Source organism: Crocuta crocuta, unplaced genomic scaffold (assembly GCF_008692635.1).
Source record: "Crocuta crocuta isolate KB4526 unplaced genomic scaffold, BGI_CrCroc_1.0 scaffold138, whole genome shotgun sequence".
NCBI lineage: Eukaryota > Metazoa > Chordata > Mammalia > Carnivora > Hyaenidae > Crocuta > Crocuta crocuta.
Window position 1 is genome coordinate 5,554,872 of NW_027532585.1, and position 15,289 is coordinate 5,570,160.

At 46.3% G+C, this 15,289-nt stretch overlaps 1 protein-coding gene across 1 annotated transcript in view; it reads left to right on the plus strand.

Annotated features, from left to right (window-relative positions):
- Nucleotides 1–15,289, plus strand: part of GFRA1 (GDNF family receptor alpha 1) — a 206,645-nt gene that overhangs the window by 167,631 nt on the left and 23,725 nt on the right. The window contains exons 7-9 of the mRNA XM_077779525.1: nucleotides 4,697–4,806; nucleotides 7,498–7,632; nucleotides 11,796–11,977. Coding sequence (XP_077635651.1) covers nucleotides 4,697–4,806; nucleotides 7,498–7,632; nucleotides 11,796–11,977 — 427 coding nt within the window. The remainder of the gene's footprint in view (nucleotides 1–4,696; nucleotides 4,807–7,497; nucleotides 7,633–11,795; nucleotides 11,978–15,289) is intronic.

A 15,289-nucleotide genomic window follows, 5' to 3' on the forward strand; every position in this document is an offset into this window, starting at 1 on the left:
TTTCAGAGGGAGATGCATGTCTACATTAGTGCCTATTCATTTCCTCTTCATTTTCTCAGAGAAAAACAATCAGGTTCATCACTGCTTGTAGTCATGGAGATTTCATGTCTCCAGAAGAAATCCAATTGTGGAATTTCTTTGTTAATCCCACACTGGACGTTTAAGCTTTTGTGTTTGGATCGGCACAGCCCAGGCAGGGAAGCCACTGAAACAGGTTACAACGTGACTCTTTACCCAAGATGGGCAGGGGAAGTGTGTTCAGCAAGGGCTGTCCTGGGGTACTGGGGGCTGGAGGGTAGCAGGTGCTCAGACCATGGTTGGCAACTGGACAGATGGAGAGCTTAAGCTCTAACCACCTGCAAGATGCTCGCATCCCACCTCACCATCTTCCTTGCGGGCCTGCCCTCCCCTGCATTCCCCCTGCAGCACCACTGTGTGCTGAGTTGCCTGCACCTTGAGGCCCTTCTTTCTACAGTCTTGACTTCCGTTCTAGTAAAACCTGCCTCTCCATGCATCCCCTTTTCTTCCTCTCTTTCAGGTCCTCAGATCTCCCCACTGGTTCCCCACTGGCTTCAGTCTCCTGTTAGCTAGTATCCTTTGGCCAGTGCCCGGCTTCCCCATTGCTGCTAGAACAGTGAAGGCACAGAGTAGGTCTCCAGCAGATCTTTGCTGAACACCTGAGAGACCCCAAAGTCTTCCTGATAGGCAAACCTGATCATGTTACTTTGTTTAAAAACCATCAGTGGTTCCCACTGGTTTTAGGATAAAATCCAAGCTTTTAGGTCATTCACGCCTCTTCACATCCTTGCCAGCATCATCACCCGTCACTCACCGTTCACCACCCATGGCTCAGCCATCCCAAGTGAACGACTAACAATGTTCTGGGTGATGGGTGTGCTAAGTTGTAGTGGTTGTGAATGCTTTCTGGCTCTGGAGTCTGATACTGAGTTTGGTCGAGTTCTAGCTCCACCACAGAACTCTACAACCTGGAGGGAGTTACTTAACCTCTCTTTGTCTCAGTTTCTTCATCTATAAAATGGGGCTGATAGGATTACCTTCTAAGGTTGTTGTATTAAACGTGTGCGTATGTGTCAAGACCTTAAATCGATACCTGGCAAGGCAAATATTCCACTGTCGATAGCCTGGGAGTGCTATGGGCGTGCTGACTTTGCCACATGTTGCCCTCTCCTACCTAGGTTACCCCCTCCACCGTTGCTGGTCAGAGTCATCCTGTGACTCTCAGTGCCAATGTCATGGCTTCTCTGAAACCAATGTCTCTAGCTGTGTAGCGTCAAAAGCTTAATGTGCAGCATCAGAATGTGTGCTGTCAAATCCTGGTTCTACTGCTTACTATCTGACTCTGGTCTCATCCTAGTAAGCTGTGGTTTCCTCCTCGGAAATTTGGAAAAGAAAACCACCATCTCTACCTTATTAGAGTTGTGGAAAAAAATAAAAAGTGTGTAAAGACATAGCTGACACATACTAAGTACTTCACTCATGTTCGATGTTATTTTTGTTAGTGGCCTTTCTGCTGTTTATCAAGAACTAGCCACTGTATTGTTACCATCTTTTTACTTGTCTCTCATGGTGGGTTGGGTTCAGACAGAGAGTTTACTGACTAACTCACAAGCACATGGCACATCGTTCAGGGACGGAACCACGGGACTGACAAGTCAAGCTGCTTTGTCAATACATGTAACCAACGTGTTGCTTTAGGAGATTTCAAAGGACGTGGCTCCTGGGCGGCTCAGTGGGTTAAGGGTCTGGCTCTGGCTCATGGTCATGATCTTATGGTTAGTGGGTTTGAGCCTGCATCGGGCTCTGTGGTGGTGGTACAGACCCTGCTTGGAATTTTCTCTCTCTCTCTGTCTCTCTCTCTCTGTCCCTCCCATGCTCTCTCTCTCAAAATAAATAAATAAATAAATAAATAAACCTTAAAAAAAGAGAGATTTCAGAGGACTGTGTCCATCTGTAAGAGAAGATGTTAGGAAGGAAGGGTGTTTGAGAGCCAACTGTTTTCTTTCTTTGGGGGGTACGAAAGACTGAAAGACTGGAGATTAAAACTGTTCCTACATCATTTCACTTGGCCCACAGGTGACTGGGGATGGAGGGGAAGCTGCACCAGGAAGGCTGGGCCTTCACTCCTGAGGCACGACAGGTGCTTTATCCAGAGGATTGAACGCATCATACTGGTTCTAAACAGGGTTGTGCAGATACATAGTAAACAATCTTTTCTCCGAGAACAACACAAAGCCCATTTGCGGGGTTTGCTGATCACCAGGGTGTAAACACTCCCACCACAGTTACTCGCAAACTACCACCATGATGTTAACCAACTCACAAACTCCCTGAAAATATACCAGTTGGTCAGTAATGAGCCGGTTCCAACACAATGCTGGGTAAACTTCCTCTTACTTCAGTTTTTCTCTCATTAAAATGTGAGTCCCCATCCTGTCTCCAAGTAGAAATGTCAGTAGGAGGTGGGTCCAGTGTGAAAAACAGAACCAGGGAAGTGTTAGTGTTTTAGCAGTGCTGCATGTGCTCAAAATTATTTTGAAGCTCTTTTCTGTCCCCTGGCTGTGTTCCTCTTAGGACCGGGGATCTGTGCTGACAATCTTCTCTTGCAAAGCAGCCTGTCCAGGCTTCTGCTCAGAGCAGTATATCTGGTTTTATCCTCCCAATCAGAGTTATACTCTCTGCAGCAGACTGACTCAATTAGCCCTTCATTCCAGAGTCCAATTGTGAGTCAATTCTGAGGTTGTTAAACAAAATGAATCTGGTGGCATTAGCCTCTCGCTGAAGGATAGTAATCCGTGTCCCGGCGCTGTTCGGTTAATAGTCTGCTTGAGAGACTACAAGAAACGGGGACTTGGAGACAGAGCGACCTTTTGTCCATCTCCGGGGGACAGGGCGGGAGCGCAGGACTGCCAGGGAAAGAGAGCTGCTCCGGTTGTGTGCAGAACTGGAGCCCCAGCTGCCCGAACCACATTTGGCCTTTGCGGAGTTAGGAGCCCAGGAGCGCTAGATCATTAACTTTCATGACCGGGAAAATTCTTCTGAAATTAACACTCAGTCCAAGCCGGATGCCGTTGGAGCCAGTTGAGTAAGCCTGAGCCACCTTTAGGGATTTCCTCTGAAAACTAAATCCTTTAACCAGGCTACAGAAAATGGCCCGGTTTTATGCCCTTCGGTGTGTTCAATTAGGGCCCGAAAATACCAACTAGGCTTGGACTGTGGGAGATCCGGGCACATGTACAGGCACACACAAGCCTCGTTTGGAGGATTTTGCCAAGCTGCTTAGCTTCAGCACCTGCCCCGGGGATTGGCAGTGATGGAACCAGGCGCCTATACAGAGTGCACAGATCGGCACAGCTAGTGGGGCTCACATGCCCCTGCTTGAAAGGTTTTAAGAAGAGACCAGCCCCTCACAAACACCGTGCACCTTTGCTGTGGCAGTGAACTTCGATGACTTCATCAGGCCTTCCGGCTCTCTTCTAGGTAGAGTTGTAGTAAAGGGACACCTTAATGGGCTTCCTGCAGACCTTTTACAAACCTCTGTGATCTCCACACACCCTTCCTCGCTCTGCCCCACCGGCGCAAGCTTGTGTGTATCCTCAAGTATGCTGAGTAAATACAGTGTCTTGCGTGGAAAGAAGTGAAAACAGCTGTGTGTGTGTGTGTGTGTGTGTGTGTGTGTATTGGCTGCCAACTTGGGTCTGCTGAAGCGAAAAGAGTGGAGACAACCATCCATTGTCTCCCATAATTGCTGATAATTCAAATTCTCTTGAAGTCCATTGTGTTCCTCACTCAGAAGCGGGGCTGTTGTCTGCCGAGATGACCTCAGAGGTGGCCCCGTCCTCATTCAGGATTTTCTCCAACAATATCCTCTTCAGACTGAAGAACAGCCAGTTAGCCACAAAGTCCTCTTCCTCCCCAGACCAGCGTGTCTGTGGCCCCTCTTCACCTTCTTGGGTCTCTGCAATGTCGCCACTGCTCAGGCCTTCCCAGTGGACTGCACAGGCCCCTGGGGAGTTGATCCGTGACCCCTGCACGCAACGCCTCCAACGGAAGGCCTAGTCACACAGGGACACCACCCCCAGAGCGAGCATCTCTGTCCTTCCTGCTTTCCCCTTCAGTTCTGGAGAGACGAGCCTCTCCTCAGTGTCACTTGGCTGGAATAAATCTCTTGTCCCCTGGGCTGTTGGATGAGAGATAACTTACAAGACAAATACACGTATGTTTAAAGCCAGCAGGAATTACGGGAGCAGATGGGCTGTAGGATCCTATTTTGATGCCAGGGACATGTTTCTGTATAAAGTAAATATTTCCCCAGTGTGGATCTCTGGTGAGTGTGTAGAGAAGCATATTTCCTAAAGATGCAAATAAGTCTGTCAGAAATAAATATTGAATGGAAACTTCAAAGCATCTAGACTTCTCCAGTTATAGGCCCTGAAGACTTCTGTGCAAATAAGCAGACACACAGGTAGGCAAGGGCTGGGTGGAGGAGGGGATGGTAGGGGGTGGGGTTGTATAGGAGAGAATGTTAACATCCTAAGAGTGCATATTTTCTATATTTTTGGGGGGGTGGAAAAAGGCATATCAACGAAGGAATAAAGAAAAGTTATGTGTGTCCAGAAATACCCTATGTTAGTAGGGTATTTCAAGGCACACCCCTTGCCCTTTCTTCCTACTGTAGATCTCGCCTTGCGGATTTTTTTACCAACTGCCAACCGGAGTCAAGGTCTGCCAGCAGCTGTCTAAAGGAAAACTACGCTGACTGCCTCCTCGCCTACTCAGGGCTTATCGGTAAGATCGGGGAGAAGCGGGATGGGAGGCAAGTCTAGCTTACAAATATTCACAGACTCTTCCCATTGTCGCCTGCCACTATCTATGAAAGGAAGAATGTCTCCATAACCCCCGTGCTGGGGTTTTGCTGTTAAGCCCTAGGGGACTCACCTGTAACAAAAAGGCCACTGAGGATCATGGCCGTGCAAGGACAGAGGGAAGAAGCAGGGAGTATCAAAGTGCAAGAAAGGCTACAGTATGAGCACCTGACAAGCATCTCGGGTGGGGAGCTGCCCACACAGAACAACAGCCAGAAAGAATCTGCATGGCCGAGGAAAAGGGCAGCAAAGTCAAACCAAGTTAATTGAATTAGGGAACATGGAAGTAGTTCAGTGGGGGAAACAGAAAGGGCCGTTCCCCAGAAATGGCCCTTTGGAAATAAAACCCCTAACTAACCGGGGTCCTTCTTACCATTGATATTCTTGGTAATTCAGCTCCTCGTATGCAGGGGTGATTTAGCCTAAAACTTCCCCCCGAGAACAGACAGAGAAGAAACAGTGTTTTCTGCCTCTCAAGACCCGAGGTTTTAGAAGAACCAGGTTCTCGGCATTCAGGGCAACAGTACGGTTAGGGGACCGGTGAGTAGGAAGAGTCGGAAGTGAGGCAGATTTGTGGCCGTGGGTAAAGGGGTAGGCAGGAAGAAAGGCAGGTGTTCCAGATCCTGGGGCCTTAAGAAGCCTCAGTGGCAGGGCTCCGTCACGATTGACATTTGAGGACAAATGCATAGTGAAGGCTGTGGAGGGGTGAGGGAAATCGCAGCTGTCAGAAGTGTGATGGCTCAGCCATGGTGTGTGTCCCTGCCAGGATCGCACAAGTCACCAGGCAGGAAGAACTTCCCACCAAGAATGACAGCACATTTTTTGCCACCAGAGCATCTTCAGCAAGAGCTCTCGGGGGAAAAAAATCAACGATGGCACTTAATGCAGGGATATTACAGGTCCCTGCACGCTCATCCCAGCATTTTGTGAAAGCATACCTGTGTTCTCTTGGGCAATACCTTTCACCGGTGTTGTGCACCATTTCTGTGGATGTGTCCCAACTAGTGTATCTTCTTTAAGTCCGTTTTCTAAATTTGCACTCACTCTCTCCTTTTCTTAAGTAAGTTAGTCTCTAGTAAAGGGTTACTTACCAACTATGGAATTACAGATTTAAAGAACCAATGGAAGTAATTAAGGCATGCTCATTATAAAAAGTTTAAAAACTTACAGAGAAACCCGAAGGAGACAGTAGGAAGGATCTACAACTCCACTCCCAGACGTAATCACTATGATCACCTTAGTGCATCTCCTTCCAGGCACACATGCTCATTAAACCCTCAATGAGTAGCCAAGACATGTTTCTGCCAGGCATTTCTGGCTTGGCAAACCATTACATGCCTGAGGTTGATGAAATACTCTTCATGTAATGGAATGAAATGGTTGAGGCAGTGCATTTTACAGACCAAAATTTATTTCCCTCTTGGGTCTGGATCTTTCCCTCCACACTGGTTCTAACTTCTTTCAAGACAATGCCTATGCCTGCCTCTTCCATATGTCAGAGATCCGCAATGGTGCCAGGCATTCACTGGTTTCTTAGTAGACACATTTTAGCCTCTTGACTCCGTATGTGGGGGGCTCTTACCTTTCTCACTCAAAGTTAGGGGCTCACTGTCCACTGTGGGTCAGAGTTCCCATCCCGAGGTATAATGGGAGATAAATGTAGTTCAACTTGGTAAGGGATGTAGGGCAAAGAAGATATGTCCTTGACCCAGGAGAGCTCATAAAGAATTTCTTTTTTTCTGTTTATAAACTAAATATATCCTGTGGATCACTGACCACCTATTACTTCTTATATCCACAAAATGTATAAAGACAGAAGGCTTCTTGGCATGAATAGGCATCGCCTGGTGGAAGCCACCCAGAAGAAGACATTTGGGTTGTATTAAGTATAAATGCATTGTTTGCGCCAGCACAGATCTCCTCAGAAAAACCATGAATACAGGACGATGTAGGCAAGAGAGACCACCCAGCTTTTCTCTGAGGACTCTTGAGGACTATTGAGACAATACTCTAGAAGCCATCAGCTTAGAGAATTTCCATTGTTTATTTCCAATTCCTTCACAACTTGGAAGACTTGATTTAAATCAGTTGAGAGTCTGGTGAGCAGAGACCTTGTTATATATGTTCAGGGTGTGTGGTAACCCAAAGGATAGCTTCTAAGCTTTCCTGTGTTACTTTGAAGAAGCCATTTGCTTCCGAGGAAAGTGGATTCAAAGTCCTAAAAGGATTTCTAAGATATGTAAAACCAGTTCTATCTATTTATGAAGATTAATGACATTTTCGAGAAAATGCAAGGGATTTGGGAACTCATGCATTCTAAGTTAATTCTCTCCTACTCCATAACATCCATACCGTTTGTGCAGAAAAAATACCCTAAGTGCAGCTCAAGGAGTTCTGTTATAATTTTTTAAGTAAATGTGTAAATTATTTTATGTGCTCAAGATAAATTGCCAAGAAAATGCACTGCTTAACATAATTTCCCACTCAGCAAACACAGTGTTTGTAATTATCCATGGTGCATCCACCATCAGAGGAACATTTGTTTTCTCTTTCAGGCTATAGAAAAGTCTGTATCATCGCGCAGGAACAAGATGCCTTGTTTTTACTTTTTTAGGTACAGTCATGACCCCCAACTACATAGACTCCAGTAGCCTCAGTGTGGCTCCATGGTGTGACTGCAGCAACAGTGGGAATGATCTGGAAGAGTGCTTCAAATTTTTGAATTTCTTCAAGGACAACACTTGTCTTAGTGAGTTTAAAAAAAAAAAGGAAGCAAACACAGAAACATGCTTTCCTCTCTGTGTTCAAGCTGTAGCTTCATGTTTCTTGTGTCTGCCTCTTCTCTCTCTCTCTCTCTCTCAATTACTGTCGCTTCTTTCCTGATTGCTGATGGTGAATCCAGCATCTCTTGGCCACACTATGCAAGGCAGCAGGGATCTGAGCACATCAGTGCTGCCAAGTCCGTGAATCCAAAGGCCTAAGAGAGCAAGAGATTCAAACAACGGAGGGTACATTATGTCGGATAGAACACTCCTACCCACAGATCAAATTTTGATCTTGGCAACCAGCATAAGTCTGTTCCAAAGGTTCTTAAAACCTGGGAGCTATATACGATGTGAGAAGCTCAGACAAATTAGATGGGGGTAGGCCTCCAAGGGCTCTCTGAGAAAAATTAGCACATTAACATCAATAGCCCCCTGGATGATCGGGGTTGGCTCAGAGGAGAAGCAACAATTCTTGAGTGGGATAAGCCGGCGATGCGGCCAGGAGCCTCAGGATGTGTTATCTCGGGAGACAGAGCTGAGCACTAAGGGGGCTCCTGCTTGGAAATAGTATTGGTTATGATTGCAGTGTCCTTCAGGCAGTTAGGAAACACGCTTCCCAAAGGGTGAGGGATAGAGAGAATTGTACAGGTGTGAACAGTGGCATGTGTCAGACTGGGCCAGTCTCCCTTTTATCCACTGAGATGTGCACGTTGGAGGTGGCAATCCAGCTGAGATGCTTGAGTGCCTCACTCACATTTTGTGGCAGCCACCTTTAATTTATTGGGCACCTTTGACTCACTTTATAGGGAGTACAATATATATTATCTCATTTACTGTAATCTGCATAAGAGCCCTCGGAGATATGGGTATTATTGTTTCTATTTCACAGTTGAGTAAACAGCTGTTTATTCATATAGACCATCCATGCCAGAGATGGATCCGAAGCCTGAGTGCCTTTTTCAGCAGCCCCTATCCCCCGAGGGGGACTCGTTTGCTTTTGCCTCATTCCTGATATTAAAGGACCCATTGGCCAAGAACAAATGCCCGAACATTGGGGACCAGTGTAACTTCCTGGTGAGAGGTATTGGAGCACGTTTCTAGGAATTAAGGTTCAGCCACCCCTCTGAGAGCTGTGACAGTTCTCCACGATGCTACGCAATGACCAACTACCAAAGAATTAGCTACCAATTTACTGTATCCATGGAAAAGCTTTTAAGTGTTATTTATTCTAAAACCACTCTATTGTTTCCTTAGTTGAAAAGATAAATCTAAATGATTTGCTTACTAGGTACTTTTAATAATGTGGCTATAACTAAATGTTTGGTCATCTTAAAACTAACACAAGCTCTGGATGCCTAAGTGAAATTGAAAATCACAGACATATTAGGAAGTGCAGAAACATTTGCTAAGACATTGGGGGTACCCACTGAATTGTACCTTGGATCTCTTGTTTGGTCTTGACTTAAAACTTTTTTTAATATTATATTTATTTCTGAGAGAGAGAGACAGCATGAGCAGAGGCAGGTCAGAGAGAGAGGGAGACATAGAATCTGAAACAGGCTTATGGCTCTGAGCTGGCTATCAGCACAGAGCCCGACGCGGGGCTCGAACCCACGAACCGCGAGATCGTGACCTGAGCCAAAGTCGGACGCTTAACTGACTGAGCCACCCAGGCGCCCCTTGGTCTTGGCTTAAAAGAGGAAAAGTGTGTATATATCCCTCTTTTCCACACCCTGCATAGTCTTCTGGAAGAACGCAAGTTTTAATGAAGATAAAGCAATGACAATATAGGTCATTGTGTGTGAGAGAAGATCACACTCACACTGGCTGGAAAACCACTCCCTCGTGGAGAAATTAAAGGTGTCTCTGCTTAATAATATTTCGGTGAAGGGGAGAATCGTCTGGCATCTTTTTGCTAATGACTTTTCAATAAGAAGACATATATGTGGTCTTCAACAGGGACCAAAGCCAGCCAGAAGTTTTCATAGTCATTCCATTTATACTTTGATCAGAAGGGCCACAGCATACCAAAGACGTAGCGCCTGCAAATTCACTCTCTGGCAAAGGGCTCCATAGTTGAAGGAATTGAAATTCATAGGTTCCAACCCAAATGCAGTAACCTAATTCTGCTGCCTTCACATTAGCCAGACCTCTCCCAGGTGCCTCTGTCATGAGCACAACGTTAACTGATTGTTTATTTCTGGCTATTGGGGGGAAAACAGTTATTTTTAAGCCAAAGTACCTAGCCAAGATGAGAGGAAGAGAGAGAAGAAGGATCTTGGGGTGGAGGTAAGTTAATCAGTTCCTGTCACTCAGGTCTTTCTCCGGAAGTGACTTTCATCTCCCTGGACTGCTGTATCTGAACTGCAGTTCCTCATTCCATTCTTACCCCTGCTTATTTTTGTCTTAACTTAGTTATTTTGAGAGAGAGAGAAAGAGAATCCCAAACAGGTTCTGCACCATTAGCGCAGAACTCAATGCAGGGCTCGAACTCTCAAACAGATCATGACCTGTGCCAAAATTAGGAGTCAGACATTTAACCTAACCACCCAGGCATCCCCTCCTGCTTCATCACCTCCAGTCAGTTTTCATCACCGATGTATTGTATATTTCGCTCACATGCCTCCCCAGTCCGCATGGCATCCCTGTGAGGGCACGCACTCATGTCTTTTGTTGCCGTCACTGACCTTCACTGCTGCGTGTCCAGCACAGACAGCGCCTGGCACTTAGTACATGTTCCATTGACATTTGAGTAAATAGAGTGAATAAGTGAACCAACTCCCCAAGTGCAAGGCAGACACCCCAGAAAGCACAGGCGGTTCCGGTAAATGGGAGGGGGTCTCTTGAATCTTCATGAGAGAAAGGAGGGTCCTGTGGTTTGTGGTGGTGGTTTTTCTGGGTCATTTGAAGCAACCAGTCCCCCGCGTACCTCTTTCTCTGCATTTCACCGAGCCGGTAAGCCATGTACCACGGCTAGGAGCATAAACAATAGTTATATTCATTCGAAGCTGTTTCTTACAGCCTAAAAGAAATGTAAAGTCTCAGAAAACAAGCTTCCAGTTTGCCCGAACTTAAAGGATAACAATTTAAGAACAAAATGTCACTTCTAAGAGGAAGATTAGGCTTCAATTATTCTGGCTTATATATCGGAAAAAATGCCAGTGAGGAGTCCTATATTAACAATTTGCACATCCAGGTCTCAAATGGGGGAGTTTGATTTCTAATACAATGAATATGAAATAAAAAAATTCCTAAAGCCAGGCCAAATCCCTGAGGACCTGATTAAAAACTGTTCTTAATTCATTGTCGGGAGGGGAACAACACACAACCAATTTACTCTTGCCATGAAAACAGTCTAATCCCATGAAATTGTAATAAGCTTTTAAAGTTTTACATTTTAAACTTTTCATTTAAGCAGGGCTGCTCCTACCTAATTATGCAGATTTTGTTTGGAAGACTGGGTGCAGAAAGGGAAAAAATAATCTTACTTAAATTTTCACTATATATTGATGAGGTTTGGGGTAGAATTCTCTTTTAAAGAAGCTGGTTACACCCGTACTTTGAGCAATGCCTGGCTCACGGTGGCTGCTCAGAGTGTATAGAGTGCTCTGTGGTGGTAGCGAATTACACTGTTTTGCTGTTTGATTTTACTGCCTGCCAAATTAGTGCGGGTGTCACCAAGTTGCCTCAGTCTCATAATTAAGTCTATGTTATTCTTTTCAAAAAGACACTAACTAGTTTGCTTTTAGTATAGGATTTTAAGAGAGCGCAAGGATATTCTTGAAAGATAGGACAATGATGGCGATCCCAAAATACAGGTTCGAAGCTGGGTTTCACAGCGCTTGACTGATGAGTATTTAAAGACAAGCATCTTGCTCAGCACCTGGTACATAAATAGGAACAATATTTGTTGTACTTTGAGCATACCTAAGTGTCCATCTCGGTATTTAATGAATGAATCGATTTTTGAGCACCTGACCCGATGGTTGGCTCTCAGCATGTGTAGGGTGGATGGATGGATGGGTTTTGTTCAGAGAAGTCCAATACTGTAATCAGAATTTCTAGTGTGCTTCTCTGGCTTCATGTATCCTGTCTGTTACATTTGCTGCTTGACTTTGAAATTGGATTTACTCCTGTTTTACTGCAGAAAATGCAATTCAAGCCTTTGGCAATGGCTCCGATGTGACTGTGTGGCAGCCAGCCCTCCCAGTTCAGACCACCACTGCCACCACCACCACAGCCTTCCGGGTCAAGAACAAGCCCCTGGGGCCAGCAGGGTCTGAGAACGAAATCCCCACTCACGTTTTACCACCTTGTGCAAATCTGCAGGTAAGAGCCGAGCCCGAACCCCCTGCTAGAGCTCATTTCTAGGGGGAACACAGACCAATTTCCTGCACTGCATTTAAGGATAGATGGCTCGTGGTGGAGGGCTGCTCAGGTTTGAATCTTAAAAGTGCATTTTAACCCTGATAAATGGAGTTTGTGAAGTGCCACAGGGTGGGGAGAAAGATGGACTCTGGGACTGACGCCCATTTGCTGGAAGCGTGACTTTAGCCCAGGCAACCGTACTTGGCCTTGGTGTCTTGAGCCGTAAAATGAGGGGCTAGGCAGGGGAATCTAAGCTTTGTGTCTGTGGAGCGAGTGGAAGAGTTGACTTGATTATTGATTTATATATTCTGCTCATTCTGTGTTCTCTACAAAGCAGCAGCGTATTGAAAGAGAAGGTACTCGGGTTTGTCACCATCCCTGTCCTTTAAACCCGAGGTGGAGTATTTTAACTCTATCCAAAGCTAAACCAGAGACAGTGTTACGAGGGAGGTGTTAACTCACATGTAGAGTCCTGAATGGCTTCATTCTTCCAGAAGCAGAAGAAAATGCTTTTCCGAAGCGGGAGGAGCTGTGTGGAGCTCCCCTACGAAGCCTCTTGTGCAAATAAAGGCCGGGGAGAATGGCTAAGAGACTTCCTTGGGGCTGACCTAGAGCTTCAAGGACAGAACCACAATGGCACGCTAACAGTGGTTCCCTGCCTTTAGTCAAGGCAGAGTGTTTATTTTCCTTTTCATTGATTTTTTTTTTTTTGTAGTAACGAGTACTCAGCTATTTAGCAAGACATTGCATATTTATACGTTTGCAAAATATTTTCACACATTTTACCTCTTTGGATGTCATCCTCCTGAGGGCTGTGGAAGACTAATAGTATTATTGTTAGCCTTGTTCTTGCACTTGAGGACACCGGGGCTTGGTGAGGTAACACTTTTGCTGGAGCGCACAGAGTTTGTGTCACAGAACTGATGCTGGGAACCTAGCAGAGTCCTGTTGCTTTCACGGTTCTTCCTGTATTTTGAGGGTAGCAGTGACCACATGATAATTTCCGCTTCCTGCCATGCTGGGGAAGGGGTCATGTGTGAGGCACTGTGCTGTCACTTCACACCTGTCACTGGAGTATAGCCTCCCTTCCCTCTCCCCAGCCTGCCACCACAAACGATCAGGCTCAGCAGAATATTCACCAGAAGCCTTCTTTTACCAATAAATACCTTCTTGACCTGCGATCTCCTTTGTTCCCTGCAGAGCACGGGGGCAGTTCTCCTGCTTCTGAGTTGCTTGCTGTCTTCTCTCCCACAATGTCTCCTCTCTTCTTCTTGGATATCCTACATGTCATTCAGTGACCTTTGGTCTCTGCCCCATCCTCCTGTGTCTTCCCGCTGAACACGCCCCCTCAGACACACTCACACACATGGCACTAAGGAGGAGGGAGGGCAGGAAGCCACACAGCCTAGGGTCAACCAGATGTTCTTCATGCTTCTGAAGCATTTCCTGAGCACATCCAATCTCCAGAGCACTGTGCAGAAACTGCCAGAACTAGGAGGAGGCTTGGGGAATAGTATAGCATCTAACGGCTCCATCTTGCAGCAGAGGCCTCAGGCTCAGGGAGGGGAGGTGGCTTGCACAGAGTCCCCCAGCCGGGGAGAGGTGGGTCTGGGTCCAGACATCACACCACAGAAGCAGGATCTATTCTTTGTCTCTGACCGGTGCTTGGCGTCCTGCTTCCTCCTAGCTCAGCCTTCTGTTCTTGCTGGGTCCCCTCATATTCTAACATCAGTAGACAAGTGGCCAGATGAGGGATAGGACCCTATTGCCGTTCAGTGATAATAGCAGGCCAGAGATGGTTCCCAGCTGGTTGAAGAGGCAAGCTCTGGCTGCAGCGCCACCGGCTTCTTTGCTGCACATGTCTGAGTGCATGGAGCGTGACCACAGACACAGCATTTATCCTGTTTATTGAGCTCTTTCTGTGTTTGGGAAACTTCGTGGAGATGGGTACTCAAAAATTTTCTCTCCTCAGTGAACTTACAAACAATGGACAAGATGCAGCTTGTCAACATTTTTGGAAGGTCTGACCAAATTCATAGATGACATTTCAGAAGGAGAGCCATCACTGGAAACTCCATGAAATTAGTTTCCTCCACGAGAGAGAACTCTGTTAGCCAGAAGGAGGCATTCTCCCCACTTCCCTGTCTCCTGCTCCTCCCCCCACCACCAAGATTACAGTGACTGACTTCTGCTTCTTCTGGGGCTTGTATGTCTTGGCCACACAATATTTTGCCTCCAACACAGATCTGCCCAGCCACCCCTCCCTGCAAGGAGCGCTCTGAGCTGCTGCTAGGTTGCCTTGGCAACGTCAGGGGACGCATGAGCTCTGTTCCCAAGAAACAGCGCATTTCCCTCCCCTATATTAGTGATAGGAAATCTGCTTATAAATAGAGGGGCAAAGTAAAATTAGAGTGTGATGTTTATGTCGAGGCTGCCATTTAACTTCTCAACAGAGGGGGAAATGGAAGTTTGGGACTACCAAGGAGTGAGGGGGCCACCAAACTTCTCTCCCCTGTGACACACACAGAATCCACATGCCTTGGAGCTAAACCATATTTCACTTCCAGAGAGCCCTTTAGGGTTCTACCAAAGCTCACCTTTCCTTCCCAGACAATGACCTGAGTGAGCCCGTTTTAACACATTAGCCAAGCCTGTGTTCACACAGACCCAGGCTCTTACCCTCGCCAACACCATGGCTTGTCCAAGCCTCAGCTTCTTCCTTTACAAAACTCAAGGATGACCTAGCTGTCAGAGATGAGGGGATTAATGGGGAGAATGCTTCAGTGCCTGAGGCAGAGTGAACATTCCAGAATGGTGCTTTAAAAATATCCTATGCGGTGCCTGATCCCTTGTCAGTTGGCCGCTGGGTCCTTTGACAGCAGATGGATGGTGGTGTTGTACCTTGCTTGCCGACACAACAAATGAGATGACTGAGGCAAGGGAAGGCCAGTGTCTTAAACGGAATCATAGAGTAATTCTTTAGAAGGGCTGGGATTTCGGACCCAAAGCCAGTGTACTTCTGCCTATTCCACGAACTTGGACAACCTGGGCTCTTTCTTTGAAAAGCCAGAAAAGGAGGTTAATGCAAGTATTTGTCTTTCTGCAGTTGACTTATTTCACTTAGCATAGTGTCCTCCAGGTTCCTGATCTCACTTACATGTGAGATCTAAAAACATCTAAACTTCTAAAGCAGAGTAGAATGGTGGTTACCAGGAGCTGAGTGGTGGGGGAAATAGAGAAGTGTTGGTCAAAGGGTACAGGTTTTAAATAGGT